Here is a 16,080-nt window from a genome sequence, read left to right on the forward strand (position 1 = left end):
CTGTTGGGCGGATCAGCGTGAAATTTAATAGACGTTGTTAATGCTACGCAAGAAGTAATCCTCGGGTAAAAACACTTTATTTAGCAACTCCAGATAGGATCTAATGAGGGGGTCTGACACTCGCTGAGTCATCGTTGGGTTGTTTGTTTTGTCCAGCACTCAGGACACTGGTCTGAAAAGTGAGACCAAAGCTGCATTCTTTCTAATGGCCACCAGGGGGGCGACTCCTCTTGTTGCTAAAAGCAGTCTGAAGTCCCACCCCTTCCGTTGCCTTCCATGGTAGCTTGACGTTTTGATCCTGGTCAATTTGTGCCATGATCAAATCATTTTATATATTTCTAACCACAGTTTCATGAATAATCATCAACATTTGGGCAATTTTTATGTCTTTTTCTTGTGCCACATTTGAATCTTTTCACAAGCTGTTGACTCACCGGATGAAGAATATAAAATGTGTGAGCCTATTTGGACTCTGTGTCTTTAAGTCGTCTTGGTAACTGGTTTAGCTCATTTCATTCAAACGCTGATCAAATTATTATATTTGAGGAAGTTGGAGCCCTACAGTATTTTATAAGAAAAAAACCTCTTCAACGGATAATTGAAATTCAACTTAATCTCCAACAAAATGACAGTCCTATGCAACTAAATTTCCCTCTCAATTATGTTTCACATTTATTTTCCCAGAAATTAGCAATCTTGATTTGAAAAGTGTGGTTAACGAAGAAAATGCAACAGGAAACTAAATTGTCCACAGCAAGACTCTGATGTTCCTAGTGGGGAACAAGTATTCTGGAATACTTCTGTAATTGATCCAGTGCCTCCAAAGAACTTGTTTGGTTGTCTGAACCATCAATGAAGAATCCAAATCATTAACAATCAGCAACAATTCCGTTTTTTTATGTCTATGTTATCGTTTTATTTTGTATTTCCCCGCAATGTTTAACAACCAAAGTGCTGAAAGACTTGATTGATTTTTGAAGTTTAAAAAACATGCTGCATATTTCCATAAAATATATGATGCAATCGCTTCAGTGAGTTTGGATACAGGTACTGGATTTGCAGTAAGGAGAGACTTAATTTCAAGAGTATACTATAAAGATGTTTGCTGATGAGACCCTATTGTGACATGTTTAAGAGTGAATGCTCATAGTTGGTTGATTATGTCACAAGAGAGAGAATTAATCATAAAGCATAAAGAGTCGTCCGGAATGACCCTCTGCTAAGCTTCATTAAACCCTATTTAACCACAAGCAATAAAAGAAAACATCACTGTAAAAATACACGCAATTGGTTATTAAAATAGCTTCTCGTCCGATTACTCATGGCGCCATATTTGATCAACACACGAGGCAACAGCTGAAGTATGTGTTTGTTCAAGTGTGTGCTCTGCCTCCGTCTAAAAGCATCAGATGGTGAAGGGCAGATTCAGAATAAACACACTGTATTTACATGCATAAATGGGCATTTTAAATGGAAGAGCCGTTCTTTATTCGGCGTTCACAAGTGAGTAGTTTCTCGCAAATGATACAGCCAGGAAAATCACTTCACCCATCTGTCAAATAAATGGAGGATTGGTTCCCGAAAAGTGCTGGCTATTTTCTCCTCTTTGTGACAAATAGAAAAAAAAAAGCACTTTCCCTAAAAATCAACCTTTTTATTTAGAATTTTATATTAAAACCCTGTCTTTTTATCGACCCGTCCACCACCCAGACCTCCTCTGTATGTGGACTTCCACGGGCTCATTTGAAAGCAATTTGTGATGCGTCAAGACATTGTACTCATTTTGTAGCCTTTTTGTTCCGTTCGTTCACCATGTCTTTCATAATGTTCAAAATGCAACTAGAAAATCATACAATGATGGAAATGTATGCGATAGTGCGGTTCATTTGATCATTATTTCCTCGGCTACAGGGTCAAGCAAGATGATTTCTGACTGTAAGTCTTGCTGATATTCCATATTTGACTAACGGCAGCAGTAAAAGCTTCTACGCCGCTAACCAGGCCTTCTGGGAACTGTCTGCTGTGTGCTCAAAACATACAATTCATGTCGGCCTGGTTGAGTCACCACCACTGCATGTTTGCATGAGTATAAATATAAATCTCTGAAACAAACAAACAAAAGAAAATACACATAACTCTAGTGTTCCTTGTGTATCGTGGCCTACTTGCTGATTGGCCGTCCGTGAAGCTGCTGTTACTGGTATTCCAGGATGTGAAACAGCCTGAGGTGGTGTTGTTACGTACAGAGTAAATATAATTTGTGTTCTGGTCTTGATCATTAGTGAAGCAATGTAATATCAGTATTCTGAAATATCCTTTTTTGATACCCTCTTTGTAAATAGTTCAGTTGATTTAATTTTGTGATTATTTCACAAACTCCCATGAGAGTGCGTTGGCCAGAGCTTAGCTGTCAATCAAGCACAGACATGCCCCTTTAGATTCTGAGAGAAAAAAAGAACGATGCGATATTTCTCCAGAGACCTTTTGTTTGTCCTTTTTTTAGAATAAAAACTTGTGTCTTTTACTCCGATCTCAGATCTGTTCCAGAAAGCGATCATCCAGAGTGGCACAGCGCTGTCAAGCTGGGCAGTCAACTACCAGCCCGCCAAGTACACGCGAGCCCTGGCCGAGAAGGTGGGCTGCAACATGCTGGACACCATCGACCTGGTGGAGTGCCTGCAGAACAAGAACTACAAGGAGCTGATCGAGCAGTACATAACGCCCGCAAAATACCACATCGCATTCGGGCCTGTGATCGACGGCGACGTCATCCCGGACGATCCCCAGATCCTCATGGAGCAAGGGGAGTTCCTCAACTACGACATCATGCTGGGGGTCAATCAGGGCGAGGGGTTCAAGTTCGTGGACGGCATCGTGGACAGCGAGGACGGGGTGTCCGCCAATGATTTTGACTTTGCCGTGTCGGACTTCGTGGACCATCTCTATGGCTACCCGGAGGGCAAGGACACTCTGCGCGAAACCATCAAATTCATGTACACGGACTGGGCGGACAAGGAGAACCCAGAGACCCGGCGCAAGACCCTGGTAGCTCTGTTCACTGACCACCAGTGGGTGGCACCAGCGGTGGCCACAGCCGACCTCCATGCCCAGTACGGCTCGCCCACCTACTTCTACGCTTTCTACCACCACTGTCAGAGCGACATGAAACCCAGCTGGGCCGACTCGGCCCACGGCGACGAAGTGCCCTACGTGTTTGGCATCCCCATGATCGGCCCCACGGACCTCTTCAACTGCAACTTCTCCAAGAACGACGTGATGCTGAGCGCCGTCGTCATGACCTACTGGACGAACTTTGCGAAAACAGGGTGAGTGCGCCCTTTCGTTGCACTTGTTCTTTGGGTTTTTTTGCATTTTCTATTCATGTTAAACGTTCATTCGAGTCAATCAACTTAGAAGTCATGCACTCTTCTTCATACTATCAGACCTTCATAATAATAATTTGTGTGATAGCCTTGTGATTGTGTGAATCTATGGATAACCAAACATGCCATTTGTTTACACCAGCTGTAACCAACCAGTTTCTACCAATAATATCTTGGCATCCATCATCAATCAATCTGCAACTTCTAGTCATAAGAAAGGTGTGTGTGGAACCACAGTCTTCTGTAGCTTCTGTATCACGCTATAAGCCTGCCGACTTTATAGTGGTCCAATCAAATGCAAAGGATTTTGTTTAAACTGGCCACCACTCAAATTTTGGACGTTAAATAGCTTTAAATGGCTTTATGGCTATATGTTTTTGTCATATTTGTCTGATGTTGGATAAATACCATTTAGTGAGTATGACAAGCGACCCGTGTTTATAGTCCCAGCAGCTAATGCACAGGAACATTCCAGCAGTTCTGATAAACACAAATTAGCAAAAAGACATGTTAATTCATGAGGCCATCAAGGGATCGGGTGGGTCAGGGAAAATGTTCTGTCCCATAGCAGAGAAAATGAGGCCCCATGAATAATATAGTCTAATAGCTCTACTCTACATGGTTCAGATTTGCTAAAATTGAAAAAAAGCTAGAGGTTCACTTTGACGCCCAGACAAAGTTCGATCACACACAATTAAAACCATCTTTAACCCCAACAGAGTTATTATCTGACGCCCCAGAGACGGATTTGGAGTGGGGGGTATCAACAGAAGGTTTTGTTCTGATTAGCGTTAGAATAATTAGCATGTGAGTCAAAGAGATCAAGTGGAGGTTAATAAAACAAGTCAAATCCTCCCCTGGTGCTGCCCGGATTTGATCAGAGGATTTGCTCACTGTTTATAGTTGGATCACGTTCTTTTGTTTTTGTTTTGTGCACTTTGAGATTAGATGTCGGGATGTTTGCAGCCCGGTCGCACTGAACATTCACTCTAAGTAGAGTAAATACACTATGTCTTGATCAGCTTCATAGACTGCACTCCACTCCCAGGCTCCATTTGATTAAAGGGATGCGGAGTATTATTATATGGATAAAGATAGATCTAGATATTTTGGGAAGGCTCTTTTCCCTTGCTTCTTGAGTGTCCATCCAATAAACCAGTTATTGAAAGTGGCTGCTTTCCAACAAATCTTCCCCGCTCTTTGCTAAGTGAACAAAAAACAAATGCTACAAAACTACAAAGGTGTACTTTCAGACCCCCTTTTGAATTGTACCATGACTTACATCACATTATACCATACATTTTGTGGTATAGCCTACCTGTTGAAGTACAAGACTGTGTGTTCGGTACCTGGATGTTATGTTACTCACGCTAACAACAGGTCTCGGTTCTTCTAGTGATAGAACGCAGCTAAGCTAGCAAGGAAGCCAAGCTAGCCTCTGTGTTGGTGACATATATTGTGTAAGACGTGAGACGTAGTTCACTGAGGGGTTTCACGCTAAACTAAATGATACGACGACAAACTTACAACGAACTGAGACTTTCTGGAGCATAGCTAAGTTAGCTAGCTAGCTAGCCAAGCTGTGTTGGTGACGTATGTTGTGTGAGACCAGAGAGGTTGTTCACTGAGCGGTTTCACATTAAACTAAATAGTAGGCTACTAAGGAAATCCCACGGCAACCTGAGACTTTCTGTAACATAGCTAAGTTGACTAGCTAGCCAAGCTAACGGCTGTGTTGAGACTAGGTAGTTCACTGAGCGGTTTCAGACTAAACTAAATAGTACTAAGGAAAACCTACGGCAACCTGAGACTTTCTGTAACATAGCTAAGTTGGCTAATTAGCCGGGCTAATGGCCGTGTTGAGACCAGGTAGTTCACTGAGAGGATTCAGACTGAACTAAATGATAAAACGACAAACCTACGACAAACTTTCTGGACTTGAGAAATGATCTTTTAACTTGACAAACATCTGTGTAATTCATGGTACAAGTCATGATCAAACAAACATTTTCTCATTCGCCATTGACTATCAAACATATTTCTTCCGAAGTAAAGTCCCATGGAAAGATTTCACCTCTATGTGTGCAGCTTTTGTGTCCCAGGTTTGCCGTCAGCGAGCTCTCCAATGATTAACAGCAATTAGCTCATTTGTCCTTCACATTATTGTTTAGTTTTTATGTGTGACGAGACATTGTAAATGTACTTCTTGTCAAGTTTCCATTGACTCAATTAACACCACTTCACACGGCAGCAGTTGTCGGCTTGTCCTTCAGTGACCGCAGCAAAATTTATCGTAGTAAGGTCAGTAGCAACAAATGTAAAAAACTGTGCTTGACGCACATGGACCATCCTGCCTTCGAGCTTTTATTTAGCTGTAAAATGAATAATACATTGCACGTCACACTTTGGCGTGACTTTATCTTAAGAATTTCAGCCCTAAAAAGTGTTGAAGATCCTCATTAATCAATTAATTTAAAGCTGTTTTAATGCTGGGAAGAATAGTATTTTGGGGCCTCAGTATTGACAGGCGTGGCCCCCTGAAGCCTCTCTATTGAGATTTCCACTGTTGGTGCCCCCTCAGTGAAGGGGGTGTTCTCAGTTCATCGCTATAGCAACGCTGTATGAAACTGCATTGATATTTCTGAATCCTTTCATCGGTCACCAAACAGGAGAGTTTACCGTATAATGTAGTTTACAGTATTATAGTTTATGGTATGATGTAGCTTATAGTATGATGTAGTTTACAGTACGATGTAGTTTACTGTATTATGTAGTTTTCTGTATTATGTAGTTTACCATATGGTGGAGTTTAAGATACGATGTTGTTTATGGTATGATGTAGTTTATGGTATGATGTGGAGTTTACAGTATGATGTAGCTTATGGTACGATGTAGTTTACAGTATTATAGTTTATGGTATGATGTAGATTACAGTATGATTTAGTTTTACGGTATGATGTGGAGTTTACGGTATGATGTAGTTTACAATATGATGTGGAGTTTACGGTATGATGTAGTTTACAGTATGATGTAGTTTTCAGTGTGAGGTAGTTTGCAGTATGATGTAGTTTACAGTATGGTGTAGTTTACTGTATGATGTAGTTTTCTGTATTATGTAGGTTACCATATGGTGTAGTTCATGATATGATGTTGTTTATGGTATGATGTAGTTTACGGTATTATGTCATTTACAGTACGAAGTCGTTAACAGTAAAGCCAAAATGTTAATGCCTGTTAATATTTGAAAAAATGAAAAATCCCAAATGTCCCTGATGAGGTAATATAATACTAATACTAAATACTATAATACTAATACTACTGATATAATTTACTACCAGCTTTATCTCGCATCAGCTAACTTATTAAGCATCAAAAACCACAACCAACATCTTTGTCAGAGTGACTGACCCTGGCTTGTGATCATGCAGTGTTCGGCTACAAAACAGCCTTGCAGCTTTTTTATAATCCCGCCACATCCAGTATCTCACTACAATGCAACGTGGCATCTGCAAACAGCGCTGTATGCCACACTGCGAGGTCCCTGGGGTGCTCCTTTACAGTCTGCAACAGACCTCTCAGAGCCTGGGCTTTTGACTGGTGGTTGGTGGGCAGGTGGTTGGGTCCAACAACACTTTCAACCACGAGGCCGGTGTGGAACACCATGTGTCCCACATGTTGTGAATTGATGCATTCCTGCGGTTTCTCTAAAGGGGTTTTGTTGCCGTGATAAAATGTTGGATTTGCAGCGTAATGTCCTCTTAAAAAACGTGATGCAGGCATAAATGACATGTACACCGATCAATTTAGGGACTGTTTCACAACCTGCCGTGAGACTGTGTTGGACCCACTGGTATTTAAGGCTTAACAGGATATTTCAATTTTATCCAAGGGCCATTGATGTGCTGCTAGTGACTCTCACAGCACCGCCAGACTCATGGCTGGTTACCTCTGACTGCCAGAACCACAGGAAGCTCAGCACTAAACACAGAGTCTCCACAGTGGACGTCACCCTCTGGTATTACAGAAAGAGGGTTGTTTGGGGCAAGTGCAAGTGCTATCAGCAAAATGTGCTGAAAGTATAAATACTGATCGTGCAGTATGTCAGTCTTTTACTATAGTATCTGATGTTTTTGGACGAATATGAATATATCAACAATATCATATATGTTTTTAACCCCTTAATAAACATTGTCTAAACCTAACTATGTAGTTTTATTGTCTAAATCTAATTATGTAGTTTTATTGTCTCAGCCTAATTATGTAGTTTTGTTGTCTAAATCTAATGTGTAGTTGTATTGTCTCGAACTTTGTGAAGTTTTCTTGTCTTAACCTTATTGTGTTGTTTTATTGTCTAAATCTTATTTTGTATGTACTGTCTAAACCCAATTATGTAGTTTTGTTGCTTAGACCTAATAATGTTGTTTTGTTGTCTTAACCTAATTATTTAGTTTTGTTGTCTAAACCTAATTATGTAGTTTTGTTGTGTAAACCTAACCATGTAGTTTTATTGTCTGAACCTAACTACGTAGTTTTATTGCGTAAACTAACTACGTAGTTTTGTTGCGTAAACCTAACTACATAGTTTTATTGTCTTAACTTAACGATGTAGTTTGATTGTCTGAACCTAGCTGTCATTTTGCTAACTAAACCTAACTATGTAGTCACCGTATATGTAATTTCATAGACTACAAACATGAATTGACATCACATGTCTTCACGTTTGTATGCAACTCGTATGTAACTGCTCTCAGACAGTACATGATCACACTGAATACATTGTAGATCCCTCAAGCATACTGAAGCATCTGTTCCTCCTCTCCGCTGACAGAGCAACAGTGGATTTTCTGTTTTCATACACCTGACTGATATTTAGTAGCTCAACCTGTGGCGAGTCACCGCTATTATCAAACAGATTGGATGCTTGATGGAAACATATGCAAGCAAAACATGTATTTTGCAGTTCACTGAGCATCGAAGGGCCCCGAGACTCCTGAACGGGCAAGCCATATTGTTTCAGCATATGCTAGAACTGAGATGACAGGCGCACCACATGCTAGCAGAGCCTTATTATATAGTTCCATATGTAGCCACCAGTTGGAGGTCAGACCAAATCCAGCCTTTTTAAGAGAGAACCACACGGATCGAGCTTGTTGTTGCCCTGGCAACAGCTCCTCCTCCTGGGGTCCATATTAGCAAAAAGACTATGATTAAAAACTATAACTTCTTACTCCACTTCTTCATCCCCTTCCCATCCAGTGAAAACTACGTATCTCCAGACCTGTGGACATTTTAATGTTTGATAGACGGAAGAAGTGTTAAACTAAAAAAATATTGAAAAAGCTGATTGGATCGGCTGAAAAACGCACCATCACCAATCTGAAAACTGGGCTGTTTTTCTGAGCTCATGAATAGCTGATTTATTCTTCTGATTTATTTGAAAATCAGACTTTTAAGAGGAATTTGCAGCTTTGCGTAGCGATACATGGTTCTCACAACCGTGATGCTACAAATGCGAGAATATTCTATAGAGATGATGCACTGCTGTACATTAAATGACCCAACAGTAAGTATATGACTGTTAATTTAGTTTAAGTATCCTCCTGTAGAAGGTTTAGGGTTAGGGTTATATTACCTACCAGTAATATACTGTATTTCTACAACATTGCTGTTGTGCACCACTGAAAAGTTTACATGATATTCATACAAACTGGAAATTGCAGACATATGCTGTATTAATAATTTTTTCTTTACCATTTGTAGTTCCTTGTTTCTGATGCTTTCATGCTACACCAACCAAACAGACTCTAAATCTGCATTCATATATTCATAACTGTAGAGAGCAAAAATAAGAGGCCGAACCCACTGAATGCCCTCCGGCTATCATCTGACAACAATTTAGCTTTTCATTTGTTTAGAATTGTCAACTGGTTTAGTGGTTAAACAATGCAGACAACAACTTAAGTGTTGCAGGAAACAAAACTGGCACCATGAATCAAACTGCACTGCAGTTCCAAAATGTAGCTATTTGTTTATTTCTTCAGGTGTTCTTGGAGCTGCTTTCTCAACATCCACAATGTTTTTTGAATAAATAATAAACTCTGATTTGTCACTTTTCCAATGTTACACTACAGACTCCAAACCCGCATATGAATTGTTGATGGGACACAGCTATATGGCACATTAGTGACATTAGCATACCCACTCTTGAGGAGGTGCAAGTCCAAGTCCATAACACACCCATAGTGCCATGGAGTGCCCAGAATCGTACACACAAAATGTAGTCATTCATTGGCATGAAATGTAAAAATGTCATCTCACTCAGCTTGACTTTCGTACTTGATGAATTTATGGTGGAAGTATCATTTTTATTTTTTGTCAGTTGCGACAAAAAGACAACAAAACCACTTAAGGCGATATCGGATTTGTTTATCGGGATGTAAAGATAATTTCGACAAATATAGACGTTTCTAAAATACATAACCTACCCTAACGTTAAAGGCCTTGGTCTCGAATTTGTACATTTGTGTCCCTGTTTATGAAACCAATAGTATTTCAATTGTGTCACGATTTCACTAGGTCTATCCAGCCAACACAGACGCCCACTCCCTCATTGTTGCTTATAGAGAGGCGGGAATTCATAAGTGTTACCTTCTGGCCCCCAAAATGTAATACAAGATTCACAATGAATCCCTCCTCTTGAGTATTACACAAACACTCCAGTGTGTCGGCTCCAAGGTTCTTGTCTGGCCTTCACCAGCCCCGACCGCTCCAAAGTTAATGAAATCGCTCCCGCAAAGTCACTCGAGAGGCAGCTCCGTTCCAAACTAGGGAGAAATAACACCCCAGGTGAGATTGGATATTAAGAAAATGTGACAACAGACCCGGGACGGTGTCATCGGCGTACAAAAGGACACGGAACATTCTGTCGGGGTGTGTGTCCGAAATTCAGAGTCACCTCGAAAAGGCATTAGCTTTGAACAGACGGAGCCAAAAAATAATGGAAATGCTTTGACTTTTTGAGGTAATGACTCATCTGTAAGTGTCACATATTAGCGCTAAGTGGCTTTAATAAAATAAATGCTACTTTTAAATGATTTTGAAGGACAAGTTCATTGACAGCCACATTCACCTGTTTTTGATATGGTCGTCGTGTTTTAGACGGTGATGAAGGTGAACCTTTTTTGGTTTGTTTTTGGTGGTTTCCTGTTATGTTCCATTAATGCTCACAGTGTCACAATTAATTCTGACAAAGGTTCATGTTCATTTTACTGCCCTCCATCCCCAGCTTTATTCAGGTACATAAAAATGGTTATCTCCTTGATTTTTCATCTCTTTTATTTTCCTCTTTCAGGGATCCAAACCAACCGGTTCCACAAGACACGAAGTTCATCCACACCAAACCCAACCGTTTCGAGGAAGTAGCCTGGACAAAGTACAACCCCAAAGACCAGCTCTACCTTCACATCGGCCTCAAACCCCGAGTCCGAGATCACTACCGCGCCACCAAGGTCGCTTTTTGGTTGGAACTAGTTCCGCACCTGCACAACATCAATGAATTCTTTCAATACGTGTCCACCACCACCAAAATACCTCCGCAGGACACCACCCCTTACCCTTACACCAAACGCTTCCCCGGTAAGAACACTTGGCCTTCCACCACCCGCCACCCCGGGGTCCCACCTGCCAACACCAAGCAGACCACTGACCAGCGCAAGATTGACGAATTGACTGACGAGTCGACGGTGGTGATCGAGACCAAGAGGGACTACTCCACTGAACTCAGTGTCACCATCGCGGTCGGTGCCTCCCTGCTGTTCCTGAACATCCTCGCCTTCGCCGCGCTCTACTACAAGAAAGACAAGCGGCGGCACGAGTCCAACCGGCGCGTCCCCACACCGCAGCGCAACTCGGCTCCCGCCAACACGCCCTCCGCCGCCAACGACGTGGCCCACCTGCAGAGCGAGGAGCTGATGTCCCTGCAGATGAAGCAGCAGCAGCTGGAGCTCGAGCACCACCATGAGTGTGAGCCGCTGCAGACCCACGACACACTGCGCCTCACCTGCCCGCCCGATTACACCCTGACCCTGCGCCGCTCGCCAGACGACATACCCCTGATGACGCCCAGCACCATCACCATGATCCCCAACTCGCTGGCTGGTATGCAGCCTCTGCACAATTTCAACACTTTCGGGGGCAGCCAGAACAGTACCAACCTCCCCCACGGCCACTCCACCACACGGGTATAGCTCCACCGGAGGACGGGACGGTGCCGGAGTCCCTCTGGATCAGCCCTTAGCCTCGCAAAGGCAAACATGAGCAGCCAACTGTGTGAAGCACAGACTTAGCAGAAGCGATTTTGCTACAATGCCTTCATGAAAAGCATATAAAGTATAAATTGATCATGACAACATTTAAAGTGAATGTTACTATAGTAATAACTCGACTTGGAGCTAAGCTTCATGGAAGGTTTTGGAGTTGGAGTTTTACCAAAAGAAAAGGCAACCAGGGGATGACTCTTAATATTCTTACAATATAAAATGGATAGTTTCAGTGTGAAGGAGAGGCTTTTGTGCCATAAATCCACAACAGGAAGACAATTAAATGTCCGAAACATCATCTTTTCATGAAGCTTCATGCATTCGACAACCTGACTTGGGCACAGAATTCTACACCCCAGCCTGAAATGTATTTATGAAAACTTTGTAAGAAAAAAGGGAAAAAAGAGAAAGGAAAAACAAAGGTATATAGTTGTGTGTGGGAATTTAAAGTCTAAAAAACAATTAATAGAGCTCCTATTCAGTTTTTTCTTTTTTTGGCTGAGATCTTTTAGCTTTTTTTTGTTTTGTTTAGCTGCGTGTAAATATATATACGAACATTCTTCTTCTTCAATGTTTTTATTATTTTTGTCACGGGATAAACCAAAATGCGAACGTCCTCGGAGAGCCGCAAGGTCATCACATAGCGTGCTGTCTCGTGTGTCACTGACTTGATCCCGCCTCCCGTCATCCTGTTACGCCTCTGCTAGTTTTCTTCGTGGGCTTTTTTTTCTGTCTTGCAATCTCAGCACTGCCTGAGCTTTAAATGTGACCAGCAATGTATAATTTAGAAATTAAAAAAAAAAGGCAGTGATTTTTTTTTTGTATCAATATTAGTTGGATATGTTTGTAAAGAAATATATGTTAGATATTTGAAATTGTCATATGCTAGCAATATGTAAAGTATTGTGCCAGGCTTGTGATATTTTGGGTTACAAAAAGCAAGTGAATGAGTGTAAATATTAATGATATTAATTATTATAAATTTACAACAAAAGTAACCAATAACTCTTTCCATTTTGCATCCCATTACCCCAAAAAAAGAAGAAAAAAACATCAAAGAAGATTTTAAGCTACATTTGTAAATTCTATGAAAGATATATTCTTGCTGTTTGGTCCCTAACGTTGAGATAATGAGGGTTTTAATTTAGAGTTTTAAAATCCTTAATTTGTCTTATTTTTGTTTGCAGTTTTGCCTTAAGTGATAATAGAGATATTTCTGGCTGGACACCTGTATAAACTTTTTCTGCAACATTTTTAATAAAATATCACAGTATTTTCTAAAAAAAGAGAAAAAAAGACGTGTGGAAGATTTAATGAGCTCTGATTGGATGGTTGCGTGTGAACATGTGATTGTGTTTGAATGTTAATGGATTTTATTTTTATTAGCTTCTACTATATTCTGTAGCTCGTCAGTTACAATGAAACTCAAAAGTCTTTAAGTGATGCTTTCCCGATGTTTTTTCCGAAACTTAGCTAAGAGGCTAACTTTACGTACATATTTTTAGCCCAACCTTTTTTTTTTGCTACACCTTACTTTCGTTTTGTAGCGTAAGTACAGTTTTGTCATCCCGAAACTGGCAGAAATATATATCTTTATATGTACAGTATATGTACTCCGCCTGTGTGTCTTTAGCAAGTAAGCTAGCTTGATAGCTGTGACTACAAACAACAGCCATGTTTTGTCATTTATGTTCTTACCGTCAGTGTTGCCGACTCGGAGACTCCCTTGCTAGATTATTTATTGGAAAAGAGTTTTCCAATTGGATCATTTTAAAATGAATTCATTAATACATTTTTCATCAAGGTTACACAAAACAAATTTAATTGATTAATGTTGATCAAGGTTACAAACTTCCAAAATACTTTTTTTACTACACATTCACAAATGAAGGTCGTTTTTACGTGATACTTTGGTTAAATGAAATAATGAGAATGTTTTTTTTCAACTTTTATCTAAGGTTTCTCATTATAACACAAAATGAACCAATAAACATGCTTGTATTCCAGCTTTCCCATCATGCGATGGAAAGCCACAGGGGGGGGTCGCAGCGATGCGGCTGTGTTGGTGCTTATTGAGTTGGACTCGATCGATACCAGCAATCTAGCACTCGGAACTTCTGAGACGTTGAATTGCATCTGCAAACAGTTTGGGCTCTGCCAGCTAAGCGAAATCCTCGGACTGTTGCGGCCTTTCGTGGATTGCTGTGATGCTCTGTAAGCGGAAAAACAAGCCTTCTGAGCTGAATAGCAAAGAGCTGCTGGTTACCTCGCATCCCAGGCGTCGAAGAATCCTGCATGCGCTAAAAGTGCCTTGAAACCCGCCACGGCACCACCTCACCTCCCTTCTCACTATTCAATGTATTGATCGGCTTTGCAACGAGCCAAGCAAATTAGCTTTTGACTTAAAACTAAAGTGACAGGGGGAAAATTGAAATCTTTAATAGTAATCTGCAGTTACTGAGGCGCAGTGGATGTCTCCATACAATCCCCCGTAACATTTGCAAAGCTCATCCCACATAAGTAAAAAAGCCAAATAGTGAAAAATGACGTGTGGGACTTTCTTTCATTATGAGAAAATGTTTGATCCATAATGTATGATCCAGTAAACAAGCTGTGTATGTACCAAGCTGAATATTTATTTTGAGACTGGTGGAACACAAAGCAGCATGGATACCCTTTTTAATTGGCATGTTGTTTATGCTGAGGGTAATGCGGGTGGAGGTGGAGGGTGAGGATGCAGGGTGGGGGTGGAGGATGCGGCCGAATGTGAATACCGGAGACTCAACTGTTAATTAAGCCGCTCCATCACTCAACCGCCCCAGTCCCAGAGCTGTCATTCAAGACCGCCGCTCTCCAGGCAGCTGTTACCGAGGAATATCGATCGCCATGGTGACAAGGTAGCGGGCCAAATAGGAGCGGGCAAGAGATGAAGGGGTTTGGGGTGATGAGTTTCAACACACAGAAAAAAAAAAGCTGTGACCAGGCTGTCCCCGAGTGCAAATTAAAATGCAGGTAAATACCTCGGCAGCAAAGCCGGTTGATTGCGTTCCCACTCCCTGGGTATCTGCCGCCTTAATAGATGATATGAAATCTTGAGAGTCAATATATATGCAGTTAAGGTGGCGAGAGACCAGTGTAGTGCTAATGGCCCTCCAGAAACATCTTTTTACGTTGGAAAATATTTGTCCTTAACTCACGTTCATCCCCCGCTCAATAGTTCCCTCATCAGTCGCAGCGTGATGTTTCTGACCCAAAGAGATTTTCCGCATCTCTCATCGCCCATGTATATGAGCAAAGCATCATGGGACTCGTGCCAGTGGAATTTTTTGGAGACCTGGGCCAACACGACGGTTCAGCCTGGTATTAATGAATCAAGAGTGCGTGTCCCTGATGTGTTCTGTATCATTTATCCGTATCATTTATCTGGAGCTGGATTAACACGCTAGGTGGTCCCAGAGTCAAACTGTGCCCCGGGTTGATTCCCCAATTAGTCATTGCAAAGGCTCAACAGACGATCAATTACTAATTGGGGCTCAGTTATGTTTTGCCCGGACCGGAGTCCAGTCCCTGGTTTATGGTTAAAACCAGAAAGACCAGGGGCCCGTTTCACAAAGCAGGTTCAACAAACTCTGAACCTAACCCTGAACTCTGAGTTGATCAACTCTGAGATGGGCAACTCTGAGTTTTGGGTTTCAGAACAGTGGTTTTGAATTAGTTCAGTCAACTCTGAGTATGTAAACTCTGAGTTACGCGCGTGCCTGCCGACTCTGCAAAGCCATCATCAATGGAGCTCCGATACTACGATTCACCATGGCAACCGGGAGAGCGTTGTGCGTGTTTATGTAGAAAATGAGCATATCCTGAGAAAGCGGAGCAACGTAACTGCAGCAAAATAGCGATAGTTGGCGTGGCAGACATTTACTGCCCGATCTAATGTGTATAACTGAATGAAACAGTCGATTGATCTAAAGGTAATAAGTGTTCATTTTCAGGTTTGGAGAGCGACACTGTGGTGTAATGGTTAGCAACGCTGCCCGCGGTGCAGGCAACAGCGGTTCAACTCCTGTAGTTCACAAAGTAGCGCAACGAACAATTTATTATTTTCATTGGCAGTAATCCCCCCAGGCACAGAAAGAAAGTGGCTTCAGTTAAAAATTAAGCATAAGAATATTGCGCAAATACGTTGACAAAGGCATATGATTTTAATCATATTTCACATATTAAACAGTAAATATAAGCAGGTATGTCATCACAGGAATGTACTTAAACATTTCATAAATCTCCCGTTCGCAAAAACACTACCTCCGCAGAAAATCTGGTTGCGGATTATGTCCGCGATATGAAATGTTGAAAATGTCGGAGAATATCGTTTAGATAAT

The 16,080-nt window shown here is 41.4% G+C and overlaps 1 protein-coding gene across 2 annotated transcripts in view; it reads left to right on the top strand.

Moving 5' to 3' along the window:
- Positions 1–12,980, top strand: part of nlgn4xa (neuroligin 4 X-linked a) — a 69,149-nt gene extending 56,169 nt beyond the window's left edge. For both annotated transcript variants that reach the window (XM_084004638.1, XM_084004639.1), the window contains 2 exons: positions 2,537–3,326; positions 10,735–12,980. In XM_084004638.1, the coding sequence (XP_083860764.1) occupies positions 2,537–3,326; positions 10,735–11,629 (1,685 nt within the window). In that variant the 3' untranslated portion in view covers positions 11,630–12,980. The remainder of the gene's footprint in view (positions 1–2,536; positions 3,327–10,734) is intronic.
- The last annotated feature ends 3,100 nt before the right edge of the window (positions 12,981–16,080 follow it).

The sequence above is a fragment of the Eutrigla gurnardus genome (genome assembly GCF_963514095.1).
Source record: "Eutrigla gurnardus genome assembly, chromosome: 24".
Lineage (NCBI taxonomy): Eukaryota > Metazoa > Chordata > Actinopteri > Perciformes > Triglidae > Eutrigla > Eutrigla gurnardus.